The sequence below is a fragment of the Octodon degus genome, unplaced genomic scaffold (genome assembly GCF_000260255.1).
Source record: "Octodon degus isolate 3935 unplaced genomic scaffold, OctDeg1.0 scaffold00169, whole genome shotgun sequence".
Lineage (NCBI taxonomy): Eukaryota > Metazoa > Chordata > Mammalia > Rodentia > Octodontidae > Octodon > Octodon degus.
Genome location: NW_004524745.1, coordinates 3,675,711 through 3,697,712, shown reverse-complemented (window position 1 = coordinate 3,697,712; position 22,002 = coordinate 3,675,711). Strand labels below are relative to the sequence as shown.

Sequence of the window (22,002 nt, the reverse complement as noted above, 5' to 3'; positions counted from 1 at the left end):
TTTATTTACACTAAAGTGTGCAGGTACACCTACATATACATGTATTTCTGTGCTTTGACTTCCACATATTATTTTTCCTAGTAAAAGATTAAAAAATGAAAAATCCACTAGATTTTGTACAAATAATGTCATGTCAACAGTGCTGCTTTAAAAAAAAATTATAGTAACAGTTGAGATTTCAATTTTAGATATACCTAACCAAAAAAGTATTCAATTGAGATTTTATTTGAAATAAAACCCTTTCAAAAAGAAAGTGCAGTCAGTTAGCAGGTCATGAGAGATTCAAATGACTATCTAATTGTTAATAATGAAATATTATTTAGGTATTTCCAAGGATAAATGTAAAATTCTAGTATTAAGAGTAAAGGCATTCAATGTCTTCAGTCACCACTTGAGCACGTCCTACACCATCAATCTGAAAGAAAAGACAAGGTCACGTAGACACGGTGCCTTACCAGCTGGCTGTGTCTGTGCTGTTCTCTTAGGGTAAGTCTTGCTTCGACTTCTTGCCACATTCTGATCAGGCCGGGGAAGCTGGATGGACAGATCTCGACTCATCTGCAAAGCTGTCCTGCCACTTGAAAATGAACATTTTTGATTAGTTCAAAAACACACAGAGACAAAATTCAACAACAGCTCTTTCAGACTATCCACAAAGTAGAAAAACACACAACTCAATTGGTCACAAGAAAGGGTTTAATTAAAAGCGGATTAAGGTGATTTAAGCAGAAGGTGATTTAAGCAGAGGCTAAAAACAAAGTTTGCTAAGAGCCAGCCAAATAGCTCAGCAGATTAAAGTACCTGCAAGCAGGCACAGGGACCCAGGGTTTGATCCACCCCCGGGGCTGCGCTGAGATGTTGAGACTGGGCGTGGTGGTGCGCCCTTAATCCTAGCTCTTGGGAGGCTGTAAAGAGGCAGATTACTACAAGTCTGATCTAGTAGTGAGACCCTGAACACCCTGTAGGCCCTTCCCTAAAATCAAAAAACAAAACAACAACAAAAAAAAAACTAAAAAAATTAAGTTTGCTGATAATCTTGAGCTCTACAACTAAATGATAAAGAAGTCGAGAGGGGTCGAATGACACATGGCAATGCCTCCACATGATGGTCCACGTATGTACTGTAGAGCATAAAGCATTCCCTTCAGAACCACTCAGGGTGATGCTATCCTAAACCCTGCCACGGCACAGTCATTTATCCTTGCCTCCTCATCCAGCAGCCCACCCACCAGGAAGATCAAAAGCAGTCCTAGAGCTTCCTCTGGGCTGGGCTAAAATTTTTAAGCAATTTTCCCAAGAAATTTTCTAAGTTCATTTGCTGGATTTCAGTCAACACTTATCTTACAAAAATTTATATCACAACTGCTGAATCTGAGCCAGCGAAAGACCTGGCTTTCATGAAGGAGAGTGTCACTGAGGTACAGGAAAAATGCATTTCTATTGGTCTACTTTGTTCCACTACAAGCCGAACCACCTATGAGAAAAAACAAAGCCTTCTAATGGCCCCAAATCTGATTCATCCTACATTTACAGAATAATTATTGGCGCACATCCTCCCAAACAAGATTAGATACAACACACAATTAATCTCTTATGTTTCTACGAATCCTTCCTCTCCTCACTATCCACTTTTATTTTTAAAAGATTCTGGAACATTCTGTAAAAGAAGAATTCCTTGTGATGAAGGACACTGCTTAAGATAAGGTACCCTGAACATATAGGCGGCAAGTCCCTTCATGGGAGTAATTCACATTCAATAGTTTCCAGAAATTGGAAGGCTCAGAACAAGACGTGACAAGGTTTCTTTCACTTGAAACTTCATTATATTTTCAAAGACATAGAATGTAACATACATTCCTGAAAAGCTAAAAATCATTCCATAGAAAGAACAAAATTCCATTAGAATAAAGGGTTTGGGAGATGAAGATAACATCTACTGACATTAGAATTTCTCTCTTATCAGAAAGACTCGGGCCCTGTGCACTTCCCTACACAAAGGAAGAAGTATTTGCTGTTAAAATATAACTCAATAGGCAGGCCACTGAAACATTTTATAATGAGATTGTAAGGTGTTATTCAATTTTCCCTCATGGTTTCTCTCAGGAACAAAGGAGAAATGAGAAAAATCACAACACCAGATTAATAAGGCTAATGTCCAGAAACAGAAACTGATCTGCTACAGATGGTACAGGACCACAGGCTAGCTTTCTGAGACTCAGCTGGTCAGGGTGGCACGGGACGGTGGACAACACTCAGTCCTGGGTTTTAAAGTAACAAGCCCTGTTAAAAACATAGTTTTGCCTTTCCTTAGCTGTGAGGTCTTCAGCAATTTGATTTAAAAAAAAAAAAAAAATCCACAAATTCAGTTTCTTCATTTATATTATACTTCTACTTATTTTATTTCTGATACAGCATTCTGTTTCCTTGTAACAGAAAGCAATGGACAGACACATAGAAGCTACCAATGAGAGCTGCCAGGAGCCCAGCTACACCTCTGATGGCTCTCCATTGTGAAATGAGAAAGTTCTAGTTCCACTTCCTGCCTCCTGAAAGCTCTAGCACAAAACCCCCTTCTATGACAGTGACAATGGCAACAGCCCTTCAGAATCAAAGTCAGGAAGAAGGTAAAGAACCAGATTTAAATCCCAGATTTGCCATTTTTAAAAAATTATTCTGGGGGGCCTCCAAACTCACATCTCTATACTTGGGGATACGATGCCTCTTTTAGCAGCCACTGTGAAGATCAAATAAAACAGCACATGTGCAAGCACCTAGTACGAAAGTGATTCTCATGAGAACTTGGTCTCGCTTCCACACTTCAGGAAATAAATGCAAGCTCCCACGAGAGCACCTTTGGTTAGGTCCAAGGAAGATGTCTCGGCTCCAAGGGGTGGGAGTAGGTTTTTCAGGCAATAATTATTCTTATCTCTGGAGTATACATTTCACACAACTCCTCCATTTTTTTAAACCAAAATCTCTTACAAGCAACAGGCATGGGTAAGGTCACTTTTTAAGGGACTCAAAAGAAAGAGCATGTATATTAAGAGATTTAATCAGCCAAAGATTTAATCAAGCTCCCTTTCAGATTATTGGTCTCTGATTTACTTACACACACACACACACACACACACACACACACCTTAGAATGTTGGGCTTCAGCTCAACCTTTCCTTCCCAACTTAACCTTAAAATGTGCTTCTCTGGTATCATTTCGCAAACCTTAAAATGCAGAAGGGAGTGAAGAGTAGAAGAGTGCCTTCCTCCACCACATTCATGTACACTCACAACCACAAAAGGTTCATATATAGCACACACGCACGTAGACACACTGTAGTTACACGGTATGCTGCACTTTTCCCTCATGCTCTAAAAGTCTATAGGATAAGCTGGGGTGCTGTCTATTTTTGATAGCTCTGCTTTTATTCCAAGACATCTCTAGACTGTCTCATGAAAAAGACAGGAGGGCCATCAGGATAGCTCAGCAGCAGGGGCCAGGGTTCGATCCCTGGCATCACATGCGGTACTGGCCCTGCGCCCCAGGCGCTGAGCAGGCAATGTAGTCTGGGCATAGTGGCACACACCTGTAACCCCAGCACTAGGGAGGCTGAAAACAGGAGAATCACTGTGAGTCCAAGCTGTGTAGTGAGACCCTGCACACACACACACACGCACACACGCATGCACGCACACACACAAAGAACTAAAAAGATAGGCACATGATGTTGGTTTCGGGCTATTTGTTTGCCACCTTTTGACAATACACAGTCTATGCCTTTCATGACTACCCAGTAATCAGAGACCTAAGTTCTTCAAGGGCAGTGTAGAGTTAGTGCTCCCCGCATTCAGATGCGTCGATTCAGATGTACAGGTTTCATTAAGATTTACTAGGCAGTTAACATTAGCCACAAAATTAGAACAGATTTAGCAGAGACTCCAATTCTGCAAAGGCTACCTTTAATTAGTTTCTTGGAAGAAATGATATTTAATATGCAAAATACAATAACGGTCTAATAACAATTCCCAGTAGCCACAACATTTGTGTTTCAATAAATCTGAGAAATCAGGTATGGTTAAATCTGTGGAATTCAACTATAGCACATGTTAAACAGCATAATTATAAATTTAACAGTATAAAACTAAGACAGATGATTTTTACTGGCTCCTTTCAGTGATAAGGAGATAGCTCTATACATTTTCTTCATAACCCCAGCAGTGTTTTACACCACAAGGGAAAGAACAACCCCAATACTAGCTATTTGCTTCTTAATACGAAAGCAAATAATCTTTCCTTACATTCCTCGCTATATCACTAAGGAAGCATCCTGAAAACCTGAAGGTTAACTATTCAAACATCGGCAAATACCGATGTTTGAATACAAAAGCATCGGTACATACAAAAGCCAAGGATATCTATAATATGATAACAATTAAGTTTTCCTTTAATCACCAAATGAAGAAACATTCCACTGAATAACACGTACAGATGAATTCACTGAACATTTAATATTAATCCCTTTTTTATTGATCTGTCTTTCATCTCATTTGAGAGTCAAAGAGGTTTTTATTAAAAAAGACAAATTCAAATCTGGCACGCTGCTAGCCTGTATACGCTTGACTCAATGTTTAAGTCTCTTGCGGAAGCATTTCATTCAGCGATGTCCCCAAAGGAATGGACAAAGCAGCATCCCGTCCCTCGAGAGGCATTTCTGCACCCAGCTTGTGTTTCCAGGACCCGAGGGCCTGCCTCACACACCGAATGACACTGTACTCTTTGAAGGTGGAGACGGCCAGAGCTCACTCATGTCTCCGGGCTCCTCATACCACACCTTGCATGTTGCATGTCTCTCCCTGAGCAGAATGAATTCAAATAAAAATTTTTTTTCTCAAAATACAGCATTCACTCCTACTTGTAACGGAAACAGACACTAGCATCAGCCCACCTACATGACAGCCAGGTTTTTTTCCCAAATAGTTAGCTGTCTAAGGGCTAAAAGTGTGGGCGGTTGCATCAAACCACAGGAGTATGGACTCCACTCCACTGCTTCATAGCCGGTTACCTTGAAAAGTGACTGGGGCTCTCTGAGCCTCAGTTCCCTCATACATTAATGGGCATAGCATTACTGAACACTAGGAGATGAAATAGGACAAAACTGGAAAATATTTAGCAAAATAATGGCTTTTAGTGACTGCTCAATAAAATAAAAGGGCTGGGAGATAGCTCAGGGCCATAAGCAAGGTTCTGAGTTCAATTCCTTTAAGTAATTAATTAATTCAAAATTAATTCAAAATATGATTATCAATACAATATAAAAGGTGTATCCATATCTGTATAGTAATTCTGTGGTGCACAGTATGTACAGTGTCACACAGGAGGTCAACTAAATGTTCTAAGGACACAATCAGCTACTATGCAGAATATCTGTTTATAATCACAGAATATAACCAGAAACTGTAATTGTATCAAATGAAATTCTGAAAGCAACAAACCCTACTCTGTTCTAAGATTTCTACACTTAACTAAGCTAATGCAGTCATTCATAAAGTTAAATCTGAAAAATCCAGAAAGAAAGCTTCAATAAACCTTTATGCTTACAGAAGACATACATGGAGGGACAAAAAGCTAAAATCACATATTTTATTATGCATGTATGGGGGCCGCTGAGTTAAACGTGTATTTACATGTACACACCCTATGGAAAAAATGTCACTTACCTATATCGGTGCTTATAACTTAGGGATCCAAACTTGCTGAGTTTCCTTGACAATGAATTTGATTCCGTTTCTGGCATCCTAATTGATTTTCAAAAGAAAAGTAAAGACTCACAAGCAGATATTCACACAGCATTTTGCGTACAGTTATATAGAAAACATAACACTGCAGCACTGTTTCACAGGAGCACTCGGTAGTTTCTGGCATCCTATCATATTACTAACACCTTGGGACACGACATCTCCTTGCTGCACCTTCTCACGTGCTTCCTCTGGCTCTTCTTATCCTCCAAATGCAAGGGGTGTCCAGAGCTCAGTTTTTGGCTTTCTGGTTTGTGTCATTCTGCGTCTTTCCTACAGATAATTTCATCCAGCCCCTCTGTCTTAAACTCCTACTAAAGTTCCACCACTCACCTTCATCTTTCCAGTGAGCCCTGTACGACCAACACGTCTTACTAGAGCCTCACTTAGCTGACGCGCAGGCATTTCAAATTTAATATGTCCACAAAAGAACACTTAATTTCTTAAAATACTACACAGATATAAAGGCCACATTTTTTACATAAAACTAACAGGAATTACCTCAGCATTTCCTGGACATGAGCAAAAATGGTGCATTTGCATGTGTGTGTATGTGTACATATATATGTACATGTGCATGTATATGCACATGTGTGTATATCTATATTAATACAGTTCAGACAACTGAAGCAATACAAATAAAAAGAAAATACATCTAAATTCTTGCTTGTAGATAGAACAGATTCTTGTTATAAAAACAAATGCCCTTTTCACATGTTAAAACAATGAACAAAATTACCCCAATAACACACCTAAAAAATGTATGATGCTCTACACTGCATTTCCAAAGGTGCTTGCAAGCAGTTTTGCTTCGAGCTTCAAAAAAGAATGAAGTTTCATTGCACTGAAAAAGACAGGAGAGAAGGATAAACCATAGATCTGGACATTCTTCAGTTAGGTAACAGAAATTAAAGAAAACAGAAAGGTTATTAACATATAAAACAAAAAAATAAGTATTTCTCAATAACTATTTTTGGATGGTAGCATTAAAATTGCTTTCTAACAATTAAAATCACAAAACATAAGTTCTGTTTAAATTTTTACTCAACTTTATTATCTACTTTGCTCCCTGAGTGTAAAAAATCCAATAAATGGCAAAAATTGCCTACCATAAATGGCTATTGATACATGAAAAATACTTGGTTCTGTGAATATCAGTCCCCCAAAAAGGAGATGGTGGGGCCAGGGAGATTGCTCAGTGGCTTAAAGTTCTGCCTGGCAAGCACAAGGTCCCAAGTTTGATCCCCAGCACTGGAAAAAAAAAAAGAGAGATGGTTGTACATTCAGTCCTTAAGGGCACTACTTCCAGGGATGTACAGGTCCAATTTAAACTGACGTCTTTGACTCTCGGGAGAAACCACAGAGAGTGACCACCACTGTGGTATCATTCTGGCAAATAAGTAACAACTCTAATTCTGAGTGTATCTATTCTGCAGTGTTATTGGGTAAATTAAACTACTCAATATAATATTTTGTAAAAATCACATTATAGGTATGCATTAAATTTTAGGTATTATTTTAATTTAGTAGCTTTTCATTCTTTACTATATTTAATACATAAGAAACTAAGCAGGGGCCAGGGAGATGGCTCAGTAGAATAAGCGCTTGCCTGGCATGCACAAGGGCCTGAATTCAATCCCCGGTTCCACCAAAAAAAAAGAAACTAAGAACACATTAACAGTAATCCTAATTTTGCACAAGATACTACCTGTGGCAGTAAAAAAGAACAAAATACAATGAGCGCTACAGTAATAAACCAGAAGTTCTGTGAAGTTATATAATTGCTAATATGGTTTCAAATTTAAAAACCAAACTCAAGTCTCAAGTAACGGCTCTGGAATGAGGATCCAATGGATTCATGAACACAAAATGGTCAGGAAAGAGGAACAATTGAATTGACTTGTCCCCCACTTTTAACAAGGGCAGGAAATTTATATGCAAGAAATTCCTCCCAACTCCAAATAGAATCATACTGCTTAACGTGGGAGTTTATTTGTACAATGAAAGGACATGATGGGAATAAAGCCAACAGACTTGTGTAAGGGCAAGGAGACAACCATTCCCAGACCTTCTGGGACGGAGCTTTAGGTATCATAGGATCATCAGGCTTTGGACGTAGGTGCTACTAGTAAAATATAGTAAGCAAAAAAATTGGGACTCTGGATGGTGAGGAAATGGACAGTAAGTTCAGGTTAGGCTATTTTTTTAAATTGAATATTTTATTAACATGGTAGTTGTAACATGTGCACACACACTCACACACTTAGAATGATCTGCCTGGAGAAAAGACTAATCATGCCTAAGGGGAAAATGAAAAACAAAGTTTTCTATAGGTTTTCATTATTGTATGCAATTACATTCACATCACTTATGAAGCTATTGCCAAGTTTTTCCAAGGAAGCAGTGTAGGGAGGGAGGTCATCTTCGGAAACACTCAGCAGCGACCTAGCAGAGCTCTCAACATGAGAAAAGTGACATAATGTGGACTTTTGCTATGAGCTTTTCTTTTGTAAAATATGGGAAAAGGTTTATAAATGGACAGAAAATAAGAGAAGGTGGTATGAAGGATATTTTGATTTTGAGATCCCCGTGGAAAGCGGGACAGTGAGCATTCAGATCTGATTTCAGGGGAGAGGTCACAGTTATGGACAGGCCATCTCCCTGGAGAGCAAACAAGACAGCTCAGGACGAGAGCGCAGAATATTAATGGTAGCATCACGGGAAAGATGCTTGGGAAGGTGTAGCAAGGGAGTCCAAGTGAACCGGGAGACAATGGTGTCAGGCTAGGTGACAGAGCACAAGGCTCAAGTGACCCAGAAAGGTCAAACTGAGTTTGAAAGGAGGTTACCACATTTCACGGAGAGAATTCTTTGATGACTTCTGTGAGAAGAAGTGGGCCTCACACAATAGAGATGAGGAAGAAAAGTCATTGAATTCTGAAAGTGTTTTCCTTTTAGAAAAAGAAACTAGGGGCCAGGGTGGGTGCAGAACACTGGGATGGGTACACAGGACACCACAGAACTTTCTTGGGGACAGGGTGGGAAAGCACAGGCCCTTGTCTGGAGGTGACAGGAATTTCTTTTTAGAAAATATGGAGCATTGATACCCGGCACCACATGCTACACAGGCCCCACCCCTGGGTGCACTGAGTTGGCCACCAAGACTGGGCGTGGTAGTGCATGCCTGTAATCCCAGCACTGGGGAGGCTGAAAGCAGGAGGATCACTAGAGTCTAAGCTGCATAGTGAGACCCTGTACCAAATACATAAAAAAGAAAATATGGAGCATATACAGAAGTCAAAAGTTACCTAGGTGGGCTCACAATGACAACTCGGTCTCACTCCTACAATTGTCCCCAACTACCTACCCCAAAGGCTACCAGTATTTCTATCACAGAGTAATTATCCTAAAATATAACACACAGGTCATTAATCTTAAAATAAGTTTTCTCACAACTGAATTTTGTCAGATAAGTTGTTAAGACAAAGGGAGCCAGAGCAGGCTGCGCCACCTCCCGCTTTCTCAGCACATGCAGCAGGCCCTGGCCAAGTCCCTGGGCCTTAACAGTGGAACCCCTGAGCATAACAGGACATACAGAGCACCAATACCTACAGGGTGATCAGGGACAACCTGTCTGTGACACAAAGACACTTCCACAATTTAAGAAAAACATCAATTAGTAAGGTATACTAGGGCCAGCCACATAGCTCAGCAGATTCAGGGCCTGCAAGCCGGCGCAGGGGCTGGGGGCTCAATCTCCAGACCTGCCATGCTGGACCCGTCCCTGGGGCGCCCTGTGACAGCAATTGAGACTGGGCATGGTGCCACAGCCTGTAATCCCAGCTCTTGGGAGGCTGTAAACAGGCAGATCACTACAAGTCCAATCTAGTAGTGAGACCCTGAACACCCTATAGACCCTTCCCTAAATTTTTTTTTAAAAAGACAACATATATTGTAAATTCCAAAAAGTAAAAAGAAATTAAGGAGTATTCAGGCTTAAAAATAAAATATTTTCTTCCTTAAATCTCAAACTTTTCTTAGGCTGTTTTTCCTTTTGACCTTCACATTAGTGTCTCTATTGTTTTATTTTTCAACTAGACACCTAGTCACAGGGTATCTAAGTCTTAATATGCTTTGTAACTACCATCATGTCATGAAATGATAAAAGGCTGGTTTAAATCCAACCAGAATTGAATTTTCCTCAGGTTTATTAAAAGAACAAAAGTCTCCCCCAACAGGCCTCCCAATTATTTCTGCCACGCGAGCGTGAACTCATTCCGCATTTACAGAGAGCTTTAAAACAAGCTGCCCATCTTTTATCCCACTATTGGCAAAATTATCTAAATACTAAAAGAAGGGGAACATAACTAAAATGGGAGCCAGGTACTCTGAATAAATTCTGTGTACCTTTGCCACACACAGGAACTGCCGGCACGAGCGGGCTGGATGGTATTTCAAATGCCTTTTTCCACCACTCTCCTACTTATTAAACCTTTTCCAAATAGCTACGGCCAATTAGTGCATTTCCCCTCCTTCACACAAAGATGAGCAGTCGTTTCATTAAAGAAGTTCATTCCGAATTAATGCGGAAACAGCTTCTCCAATGCTTGCTTTCGCAAGATCACTCAAACCTCTTTACAGCTTTGGTCACTTCAAGCCAGAAGGAAAGCTACGGTCTGAATCTATTTCTTTGATATTTTATAAACTCTCTGGATTATTGTCCTTTATTTTACAAACACATCAAGCTTAAGTCACTTGCACACTAGATGCCAGTGTATTTAACTGTCGTTTGGGTCTCTGCACAAAACAGCCTCACATCCTGAACCCCTTCATTTGCAAGAACTCAGGGCCTATGCCATGCTGACAGATTTGCAAATCTCTCTGTTTTCCTTGGGCTCTTAACGCATCTCTCCTGGTGAGCTTAAAGAAACAAATCTACTCTGCTCAGCTCCCGTATGTACTGAGGTTAGTGGGAGAGTCACTGAAGAGCTCACTCACAGCAGGCAGCAGACCCTCTTAGTCCAGCTTCACCGCCCACCCAACCTGTGTTTTTGATAAAATTCTCCCTGCCACACACGGCCTGTACTGGTTTCTCTGTATATCTGTTTTGGAAAACAGCCCCAGCTTGATGGTCTGGCTTCCTCAGGTTCCAGAGAATTACGGCAACAAACATCTTCTCAATCCTATTATTAGACACGTATATCGCATCCAAGGTCAACAGAAATAACCCAGGTATGCGGTAGGTCAATACTTAGGAGGAAAAGAGATCAGTGCTTCTAACAATGGTTAAGATGCAATCATTACATAAATACCTAAGGGCCTGGGGGGGTGGGGAGGACACTTCCTACCAGTGCTCCACTGAGGTGGAGGAGGACAAAGACAAGGGGAGGGTTACAAGTATAAAGAAGCCTAAAGTACTGTGAGACTTTGCACCCCTTTTTTAACAGTCTAGGAGAGATGGATGGATGGATGGATGGATGGATGGATGGATGGATAGATGGATGGATAGATGGGTGGGTGGGTGGATGGATGGATGGATGGATAGATACAGTAAGCCAGACACACACACACATTCTTGGTAATCACTACTTCACACACAAAGGAAAAATCAGTCAGAGGCCTAATAATAAATGACTGGAATAATTTTCTTCTTAATTACTGCTGAAGTAAAAGAAGGCAGTGGTGAAAAAGTGAAAAAAAATATGTATCCTTCAGCTGGAAATAAACACAAAAGAGATATAAAATTTTTTAAATGTTTATCTTTCTAGTGAAATTGAATAATTAAGTTGTAAAATCTGTGTCTTACTCATATATAAGACAGTGAGAGGGCCAGTCAAATAGCTCAGAAGATTAAAGTGCCTACAAGCAGGCGCAGGGGCTGGGGGTTCAATCCCTGGGCCTGCTGTGCCAGCCCAGCCCCTGGGGTGCAACGAGACAGTGATTGAGACGGGACGTGGAGGCGCACACCAGTAATCCCGGCTCTTGGTGGGTGGTAAACAGGCGGATCACTACTTGAGTCTGATCTAGTATTGAGACCCTGAACACCCTGTAGACCCTTCCCAAAAAAAAAAAAAAAAAAAAAAAGACTGTGAGACTGGTGTTTGTTTTATGGCTTTTCTCATAATTTTCAGTCTTCTTTTTTCTAGGCATCCTGAGTTCAATTGCAAAGTGAGCCCTGGTTTAAAAAACAAAACTACCAGTTTTGTTACACTTGGAACAGAATGTCAGGAGGAAATGTTAAGTCCCTGGGTATATATTATCTTACTTGATGGAGCTTTATCTTTACATAATGCTCCCCAAAGAGTGATTCTTACAACTCTCACAGTACTGGCACCAGAGGGTTGTAAGGTCAAAACAGCAGGAGCAGCACTGGGTTAAGGACTCAAACTTTTAAATGTGCTAATATGAATGTGCGATAGCTGGTAAATTACTGGGAGGAGTTCCTTGTTAGTCTGAGCAAATAATTCCCTTTAGTACAATTTCAAAACCATTATATTAAAATTATGCTGCTTCCAATTTGAAGGAATTCACAGAAACAAACCTGGAAATCCAGATGGTTTCCTTTTCCTTCTCCTTCTCCTTCTCCTTCTCCTTCTCCTCCTTCTCCTCCTCCTCCTCCCTCTTCTCCTTCTCCTTCTCTTTCTCTTCCTCTTCCTCCTCCTCCTTCTCTTTCTCTCCTCCTTCTCCCTTTTCTCCTTCTCCTCCTCCTCCTCTTCCTCCTCCTTCACCTTCCCTTCTCTTTCTTCTCCTCCTCCTTTTCCTTCAATGTGTTTACTACAGGGTCTACAAGGTCTCACTATACAGATTGAACTTGTAGTGATCCTGTTTTCAGCCTCCCAAGCACACCACACCCAGTCTCAGTAGGGTCTCAGCGCACCCCAGGGATGGGGCCTGTGTGGCACACCGGGATCAAACCCTGGTCCCCATCCACTGAGCTATCTGGCTGGCCCTTAGATGGTTTACTTCTGATGTTGCTTTTACTCCATCTTTTCCTTGTCTGCCCTTTAGAGAAACCGTAGTGTTTTCAAAATGCCATTTCTCTCTTATATGTGTATATTGATACAATTTTTATTTTAATTATAATTTTACTCTCAGTTTTATAAATGTTAAAAAATATATAATGACAATACCATTTAGCTTATTAAAATCCTATCTGCTAGGATCTGATATTCTTCCATTAAGCTTTTTATAACGGAATTTTCATTATGTCTGAACAAACAACCTCTGTATTTTAACGACAAAGAAGCTCAATAAAATATTCTAGCAAGTCAAGTAAAGGAAAAGTCATAGGCCTGGAAGACCTGGCCTTTCTTCTGGGCCTGGAATAAGCTATCCATCAGTCCCCTGCAGTGCAAGACCTCACCTGCTCGGGGGTGTAACACCACTACAGTGCCAACTTAGAGATGTGGACAGGGTACCTATTACACGTCCAGATGTGGACTAGGTATGCAGTTTCACAACTCTACGGGACAATGCTGTCTTCCTCATCCTACAGATTAAAAAAATGTAGGTGAAATAGTACAATGATTTGTCCAAAGTTAGACAGCTGAATGGGAATGCGGGACTTACACCACTGAATCTAAAAGATTCCAACCAAATAGTCAGGTGACATCAGGATCCAAATATTATTAAGAAAACCATACTTTGAAATGGTTAAGTATTAAATCTATAGTTCCAATATTTTCATGCACCTCACAAAATGGAACAATTATTGAAGGACACAGAAGGGGATGAAGAGGTAGACATGGCTTTGCCAAAGAAAATGACAATGCGCTTCCCTTTGTCCAAACAATCCCACTTCTAGGAAACTTCCCCACAGATAAAACTCCAAAATTACAGAAATACACATGCACAAAGTTATTGAATGAAGGAAAATTATTAAGTGTAAAATATGAAAACTACTCAAACATTTAAGCATAAGCAATTGGTTGAATAGGCTATGGGATAAAGACTCAACACGGTGTACGAAAGAATTAGAAAGTTCTTAATGAACTGATATATGAGGTGTGGTTAAATTTTTATTATAGGGGACAAGGAGATGGCTCAGTGGAATAAGCACTTCCCTGGCAAGCGCAAGGGTCTGAGTTCAATCCCCAGTTCTGCCAAAATAAATAAATAAATAAATATAAAAGTACAAAAAAATTTTTATTACAGTAAAAGATACCATGCCATTAATCCCCCTCATGATACGCCCCCTCATTTTGACCACACTTATTCCATCCTTCTTCCTACTTCTTGAAGCAGCTCTGGAAATCCGGAAATCATTTTTCATGAGTGTCTCTAGCTGCATTGTAACAGCTGCCTTGATACCCTGAAGCACTGTGAAACATTCACCTTTTGGGGTCATTTTAACTGTGAGGAAGAACTAGAAGTCATACAGTGCCAGATCCAGAGAAGAAAGTAGAAGGGGCCACACTGTAATGTTTTCACAAGCCTGCTTTTCTTCTAGATGGCATTTGGGAGCAGCATTTGCTGTTTTTATGATACCTCAAAAAAGAAACTCACAAAAGGGAACTTCCATAACTACTCAGGAAAATGACAACAATGGATAGGTGTGCTCAAAGGGGGGGGGGTTGTTGACAGGTAATAGTGACAATGTGTCTTAATGAAATTGTTAAAATTTAAACATACGCTATATATTTTTATCACACCTCATTTTTCGGAGGACCAACACAACTACAACAAAAAGAAAGCTAAAAAAAAAAAAAAAAGAATACAAAGTAGAAAACAGTTAAGTTTAATGCCTACAAAGGATGAGGAAATGGGACTGAAGCTGGGACTGAAGCACTATGGGAGTTAGTGATACTTATGAGTATGCCTTTTTGTGTAACTGACTTTGGGAAATATGTTTATCTTCTACATACTCAAAACATAAAATTAAACAAGAATGCAATGCAGAAGGAACCATACTGAAAATGAACTGAAACAAATAAAGCTAATTAGATTTCAAGTGAATACCTAGCCACAGTAATGAAGAAGGAAGAAAGGAATGAAGAGAGGGAGGGGACCGATCCAAGTAGATTCTGAACACAGCACAGCACAAGCCCTGTCTTGGCGAGGTAGTGTATGTGGGTGAGGAAAAAACTGCAAACAATTTTCGTGGTTTGGCCAAAGCAATTCTGAAACTATTTGATATGTATTTTAGAAGAGAGAAAATGAGTAAATGCACTGCTAGAAGCCAAGGTTCTCATAGACAAAGAAAGGATACAAATGTGAAATAGAGGAAGGCTATGAAGACCCTCCACCCTGTGGGTAGAAGGCATGGTTTCTGTGTATGCTTATGCGCACATGTGTATGAATCATGTGTATTATGCATGCATAGATTCTTCTGCTCTGAAAATATCAAGGAGCAAGGCAATGCCAGTACAACAACCACAGCTAACACCAGATCTTGACCATATTTGCACTGAAAGCAGAACTCCCTGGAGAAATAACTGGTGGTGGGGTAGTAGTGGGACAGATATAAAATTCTCCTGAAACATCACTTTATAACAAAAGGGAATAAAGTACCCAAAGACTGATGGGAGAAGTTCAAAGGGCACACGGTATCAGAGCGAAGGGGCTCTTATTAATTACATCTAAGACAATCTGAACATTAAAATAGTAGAAACAGTAATATAAACCAATGAAAAACAAAGATTAATAAATTTATGTCACTAACAGACTAATAAATCAAAAGAACAGAAAAGGGGGTCTTGCTTAGAGCTGAAGGCTGATAAATGTGGCTGATAAATCCAGAATTTTGCAATTTTCACTGTAAAATACGGAATCAGGGCTGCAGAGATTGCTTGGTGGTCTAAATGCCTGTGTGGCAAGCCCAAGGACCTAGGTTCAATCCCAATACCATGTGTCACAGGGACCCTGGAGCCCTAGGCATGCCAAGCCAGCCACAGAAACCAGGCGTGGTGGCACATGCCTGTAATCCCAACACTGGGGAGGCTGAGACAGGAGGATCACTGTAAGTCTGAGATGTGTAGTAAGATCCTATGCAAAATAAATAAGAGATTTTTTTAAACAAAGACTGGATCAGACAAAAATCCTCAGTAAATGCTAACTTCATCAGGTATTTTGAAGAGAAGCATTTTCATTGTTTTAATGTATATATCTCACTACTGACCCTTCCTACCTTTAAGGGGAAAAAAAGACACAAACCAAAAATTATACAGACCAGGCAATACAGGGCCAGGTGATCAAACTTAGCAACCAATGAGGGTTAACTGGCCATCACGTGCCTCCTGATGTGACACGCCGAGACAAACACAACTTCCCTGATGCAGTTTTATTGCTGGGGATGCATAAAGCCAGCCCAATCACAAAGAAATGGCAGAAAAACACAAAATGAGACATTTCCTATTTTAAAATGACAGGGTACAACTACATTCTTTGAAAAAGGCAATGTCATAAAAGACAAAGAAATGCTATGAAAATGTTCCAGATGAAAGGAGTCTGACTGTACACTATGCTCCTGGGGAAAATGCCACGAAAGATACCACTAGGTAAGCCAGCGACACTGGTGTATAGAAGCGATGACAAGTGCACAACATCAACATAAATCTACTAAGATGATAACTTCACTGGGGCTATGCCCTGAAATCTTTAGAGTCTGTGACATATGTAGCGTTCCTTCACATTTTTCAGAAAAGAATCATGTGAGAGGAGAGAAAAGTACAAATATTAAGGAAATGGAATAAAATACAAATCTGTATTTGTAACAGTAGATGAACATGTTCTTTGTAATATTTTAATTTTACACTCTGTAAATTTGGAATTTTCTTTTTTTTAATATTTCATATATAAATCTATGAGATGCCATCAAAAATATAAAGGAACGCCTATCTAAATAGGCCTATCTAAATAGGCCTCTTGGGCTTGTTGACAAACAGTGGCAGCTCCTGGCCACTTTCACTTCCCCTGTCCTCACTCCACAGCAGGCTCCAAATTCCTTCCGTGGGTCTAATTGCCCATAGCCTGCCAGGATCCTATCTGTCCTACATCCTGTCGTGCTGAGTAAGTTTAGCCAAAGTTAGTTTCAAGATAAATAAAAGAAGTCACCTCCATGACATGTGAGTGCTAGGAGCTGCACGCTTCCTGTTCCTGACTGTAATCACCATGTATTGCAAGCATATAATAAAAAAAAATTCAAATAATTGGACAACATGGTCAGATCTGAAGTAAACATAAAATTCAGCAGCTTTCATGTCTCCTAGCAAAACAACAGTTAGAAAATATAATAGGAAGAAAAAAGTACACCCATAACAGCAGGAAAAAAAATAAAAACAAAACTTGAACACCAAGTAGCCATATCTGGATAAATATAATAAAAGGAAGAACAATCCTTATAATATTAAGTCTAAAAGCATGTTCAAAATTTACACAGTGGGGCCGGGGAGATGGCTCAGTGGAATAAGAGCTTCCCTGGCAAGCGCAAGGGTCTGAGTTCAATCCCCGGTTCCGCAAAAAAAAAAAAAAAAAAAGAAACCTTACACAGTGGATGATCTATATATGTGTATATTTTATACACCCACATTAATGGGTCAAAATCTGAAAACAAGTGTATGAAAATATTAATAATCACTTCTGAATTTTAGTACAATAAGAAATATTAATTTTCTTATAGAAAATACTCTTCTGCCAACATCAGGTTAAATCTTTATATCAAAGGCTATTTTCCCTGAGGTGTTATTTAAAAACTACAATACCTATTTGGAAGTTTAAATTATGCAAGAAAGTCTAAGTTTGGCCTAAAAATTCTTGAACACACTGAGTTAAGTCTCTTTGACCAGAGCAGCAGAGCAGAAAACCAGCACAATAACCATTTCAACCATTTTTCAAGATGAATGTGATTCCTGTTCCAGGTGATGGGTTTTAAGGAGCTTTTTAATTCAATCTGTGATTACAGTTGGGCCTCCGTAATAATCAACTTAATTCCACAATTATGTAAATCACTGCCTCACAGAGTTGCCCTGGTGGAGAAAGGGGGAAAAATGCCCTTCAAGCAAAAACACTCAGGAAATAGAATGCTTAGGTTAAGTTAATGTGCTATTAATAACAATTTTAAAAATCCCTTTGATTCCAGCCCAAGCATCCAGTGACCTGCTTTGCCACCCTATTGAGGATCACTGATGCCAACGACCTAGCAGAGTGTGGAGCTTCCAGCTTCTCCACACATCCATTCCCTCCCAAAGAGAGGGACAGGGACTGTGCAAAGTCCCTAGGACACCAGGCGGTGCCGTGCAGGCTGCCAACCAAAAATAGCAAAATGACAGTTATTGTTGCTGGTGATGGTTTTGCCTTACGATGAAGAAGTCTAGGTTAGCTGTGACTTTACCAAGAATTTATCCTGAACCAGTAGAATATATCTGAAAGCACTACGCAAATGACACAAAAGTCACTCCTCAAAGGGCCGCACTCACCAAAACAACTTGGTTACAAGGGTAAAGAATACTCTGAATAACAGTTACGCTTCTATGGAAAGTCTTATTTTATCATATTCTGCTTTTTAAAAAAAAGAACTTGAAGCATTCATTAGTTTCAGTATGTTTACCAGACTTTATTCCTTGCATTACTACGTATGTCATATGAACTCAAGGGTAGGGAAAGAACAATAAAACCCTACCTTCTAAATCATTTTAATTCATTTTTACATTTGTACATCTTTTAAGGTTGACAAGTCTAATAAGGAACTGAACAACACAGTCAATTTTCTCCAAACCATATCATTTAAGATCTGCTAAGACTTCTTGGACTTTCATTTCTTTAAAATCTGGAATTTTCGGGCCGGGGAGATGGATCAGTGGAATATAGTGCTTCCCTGGCAAGTGCAAGGGCCTGAGTTCAATCCCCCATTCCATAAAAATAAAAAAATAAAAAAATAAAAAAGAAAGAAAATCTGGAATTTTCCTTCCTTCCAAGTTCCATTTCAAAACACAAGTTCAACTTTACCAATAAAAGCAAGCATGCCTTATAGCTCAGGGTGGGATTCCTTGTCTAGAAGAAGAACAAACAGTAGCACCTAGACTTCTGATTTAAGAGTTCATATTCTCAGCAATCATGCCACTGACCACTATGTACCGAAAACCTACTTCTTCTAAGGTGCTCTCCCAAACAACCATGTTTTTACCCCAGTGGCAGCCTCACTGTTCCTGCATTCCCACAGCACACATATAAGCACCAATTCCTACTTCAGCCTTTATAACACCAAGAAAGTCATTCAATCTCATTCACATTTAGTTTTTGTTCAACATAAAGTTAGTATCAAAGAAAAAGAACTGACTCTCCTACATCGCATTTTCACTAATTCATCCTGTAAGAACCATCCTAATAACACTTCAAGGTAGCATTATTTTCACAGCAGATCAAAAGGAAGCCTCCACATCGTGGCCTTTTCTAACCAGTTTCCTGAAAGCTGCCTGTCAAGGCATGAAGACGCAGTCAGGCTCTGACAAATACCCCGCTGCTGCCAGGAGGCTGCACCGGGCAGCATTTCAGCCCCCTCGCCCTCCATCCTCCTCTGCAAGAGGCCAGAACTTCAGTTAGTCTATCAAGGTTCACAAAGGAAACAGCAAAAGTGTAACTTTCAACGGGTCATTTAACTTCAGAGCAAAATTAGGACCTGTTTTTGCAGTATGCAGGTTATACCTTTCAGGGCCTGTGACTCCTACCCTCACAGCCAGTGCTGAAAAGCAAATTACAGTAACAATAATAATCACCTCCTATTCTCTCCACTGCCCTAGAAAGGTTTTGCTTTCCTTTGCTTAAACCAAAATGGCATCTTCCTGTTACCATCTCATTCATTTCTACTCATTTCCCTTTTCCTTCCTAGAGAATTTGTGCCCATGAGTTAATTAGCCTGGTTCCATGAGGCTACAGCCACAAAAATGTGACAGTTTTATCACAATGTCTTTGAGCTATCACAGAGACACTTTAGGCTAAGTGCTTACAAAAACTTACATCTTTTCCCAGTACTCTGAGTTCAAATTGAGTCTCCTTGAAATGAACCTTCGTAATTCGAGGCCTGAAAAAACAAAGCAGGTAGTGCTGTCTTTTAGAATTAATCTTTCAGAAATTCAGAGAAGTCCCCCGTGAAAAAAGATTGGTTAATACAGGCTATTTTTAATGCTGCTGCAGTGGCTAATTAGTTCCCTGGACATAATTCTCCTTCTTTGGTGATTCTTCGCTAACTGCGTAAAAAGCTTGGAATCCCCAAGTCCCAACAGTGCCACCATCCCTGACGTAAACAGGACCAAGCACTTAGGAGGCCGAAAACAGGCGGATCACTACAAGTCTGATCTTTGTGGTGAGACCCTATAGACCCTGCGCTAAATGCAAAAAAAAAGAAGAAAAAGGGAGGGAGGGAGGGATGGAGGGAGGGAGGGAAGGAATAAAAAAAGAGAAAGAAGGGGGAGGGAGGGAGAGGGAGAGGAAGAGGGAGAGAGAGAGAGGCAGAGAGAGAGACTCTTCTACAGTTTGCACTGACAAGGAGGTCCAGAGCCACAGCACCACCACAACTGCCGGAGAAAATACATACAAAGGTGCACTGGGGCATACTCGCAAACATTTGCCAACTATTTAAAATGTGTGTTTTCCTTAAACCTTTCAGTGACACACGCGCTCCCTAAAATCTAATGCTCACAGTGTATAACTTTAATACCAACCATGTCCTCCAATTATACCTACCAGAAATACTTCCCCACTTGTTTTTTATTCTTGTAGACAACAACACCAACTGGAGTTAATCCTAAGAAGTATTCAGACTTGTTTTCTCCCTGCAAAAATAAACACATACCTAAATCCATGAATTGATTCACATAAAAGCTGTTTATAAAACTATAATTGGTCCTGTAAATAGACAGTAATATGGTGTAACAGCATCGAACTTAGTTTATTGGAAGACATGAGCATAAAGAGCTAGCCAAGCCCTGATCGTAGCTAAGTTCAGGCTTAATTTTTCCCAAGTCTCAAGAGAATCTGTCTATCTCATGTTAATTCACACTTGCACCTTACATTCATTGAAAGGTACCTAGATTACCAATTTGACTTCTGATTGATTTACTCAAAACTGCTTCAACAGTGGCGCCTAGCTTCACCCTAACTGCATATTAACTGCAGTCACCCAAGAAACTTAAAATTGCTGACGGGTGAGGGCTACAGAAACCAGTTCAATCAGAATCTCGTGAGAAGGTCTGAGTATCAGAAACACACAAGGAGTCCAAGTGCTCTTCCTGTGTAGCCAAGACGTGAGAACCACCTGTTTCTATCCAAGGTGCTTTCCTAGGCCTCCCTGCCGTGGATAATCAAAATGCCGAGGTCAGCTCCACCACAACCCTCCTCAGAATGCTTGGGCAGCTGCCAACAGACACACAATTGAATTTTCTGAAATCTAACATGTTCCTTCCTTCTTCCTGTTGTAACTTTAAGCTATCACAAAATTTAAAGATGCAGCCACTTCTAGTAAAGACTGGAGAACCCTTATTTCAAGGCAATGAAAAACCTAAACTAAGAAAATGGGATCCTGAAGTAAAAAAGTGACAGAGTACCAAGAACATACCCAGAGCAGTCCAGCAGCCTGCAAAGTGATATTCACAAGGACGTAGAACAACTATTTTGGAAGATCTGCAGCTGTTGACCACTTCTAGCTCTAGAAATTCAATATTAAAGAAATGTGTGGAAGATTCTAACAAATTTACCTCACTTCTAGTAAATTCCCATGAACAACTAAAAGCTATGAATTATAACAGAAGTGAAAACATCTCACAGAAGGTTCTATCTATAAGTTTCCTATAGAATATCTTTTAAACCTGAAAATCTAACACAATTAACATGGCTAAGAGGAAAAAAGATAATTATGCTAAAGGTTTAGTGGTTTCTTTTTTTTTTTTTTTTCAGTACCATGGATTGAACTCAGGACCTTGTACTTGCCAGGCAAGTGCTTATTCTACTGGGCTATGTCCCTGGCTGGTTTAGTGGCTTCTTAAAGGACAGTAGTAAAAAGCATCTAGTGACTTAATGAGATTGGAATCTATTTATTAAGAAACTACTACTTCTCTCCAAATCTAAATTTTTACAACTACATTCATAGGGATGCTTCTAATTCTCAGAAATAATATCATAATGTTTCTTGTTTCAGAAAAGTCTGAAAAGCAAAAGGCATGTTACAAAATGAATGCATGAGTGAGTCATTCACAGTAGAGAAAGTTTTATCAGCATTCCTTCA

The 22,002-nt window shown here is 39.8% G+C and overlaps 1 protein-coding gene across 2 annotated transcripts in view; it reads right to left on the bottom strand.

Annotated features, from left to right (window-relative positions):
- Epb41l4a (erythrocyte membrane protein band 4.1 like 4A) overlaps positions 1 to 22,002 on the bottom strand; it is a 251,336-nt gene that overhangs the window by 74,884 nt on the left and 154,450 nt on the right. For both annotated transcript variants that reach the window (XM_023703353.1, XM_004643270.2), the window contains exons 9-13: positions 20,466 to 20,554; positions 19,740 to 19,803; positions 6,543 to 6,634; positions 5,713 to 5,790; positions 456 to 577 (exon numbers count right to left, since the gene is read on the bottom strand). In XM_023703353.1, coding sequence (XP_023559121.1) covers positions 456 to 577; positions 5,713 to 5,790; positions 6,543 to 6,634; positions 19,740 to 19,803; positions 20,466 to 20,554 — 445 coding nt within the window. The remainder of the gene's footprint in view (positions 1 to 455; positions 578 to 5,712; positions 5,791 to 6,542; positions 6,635 to 19,739; positions 19,804 to 20,465; positions 20,555 to 22,002) is intronic.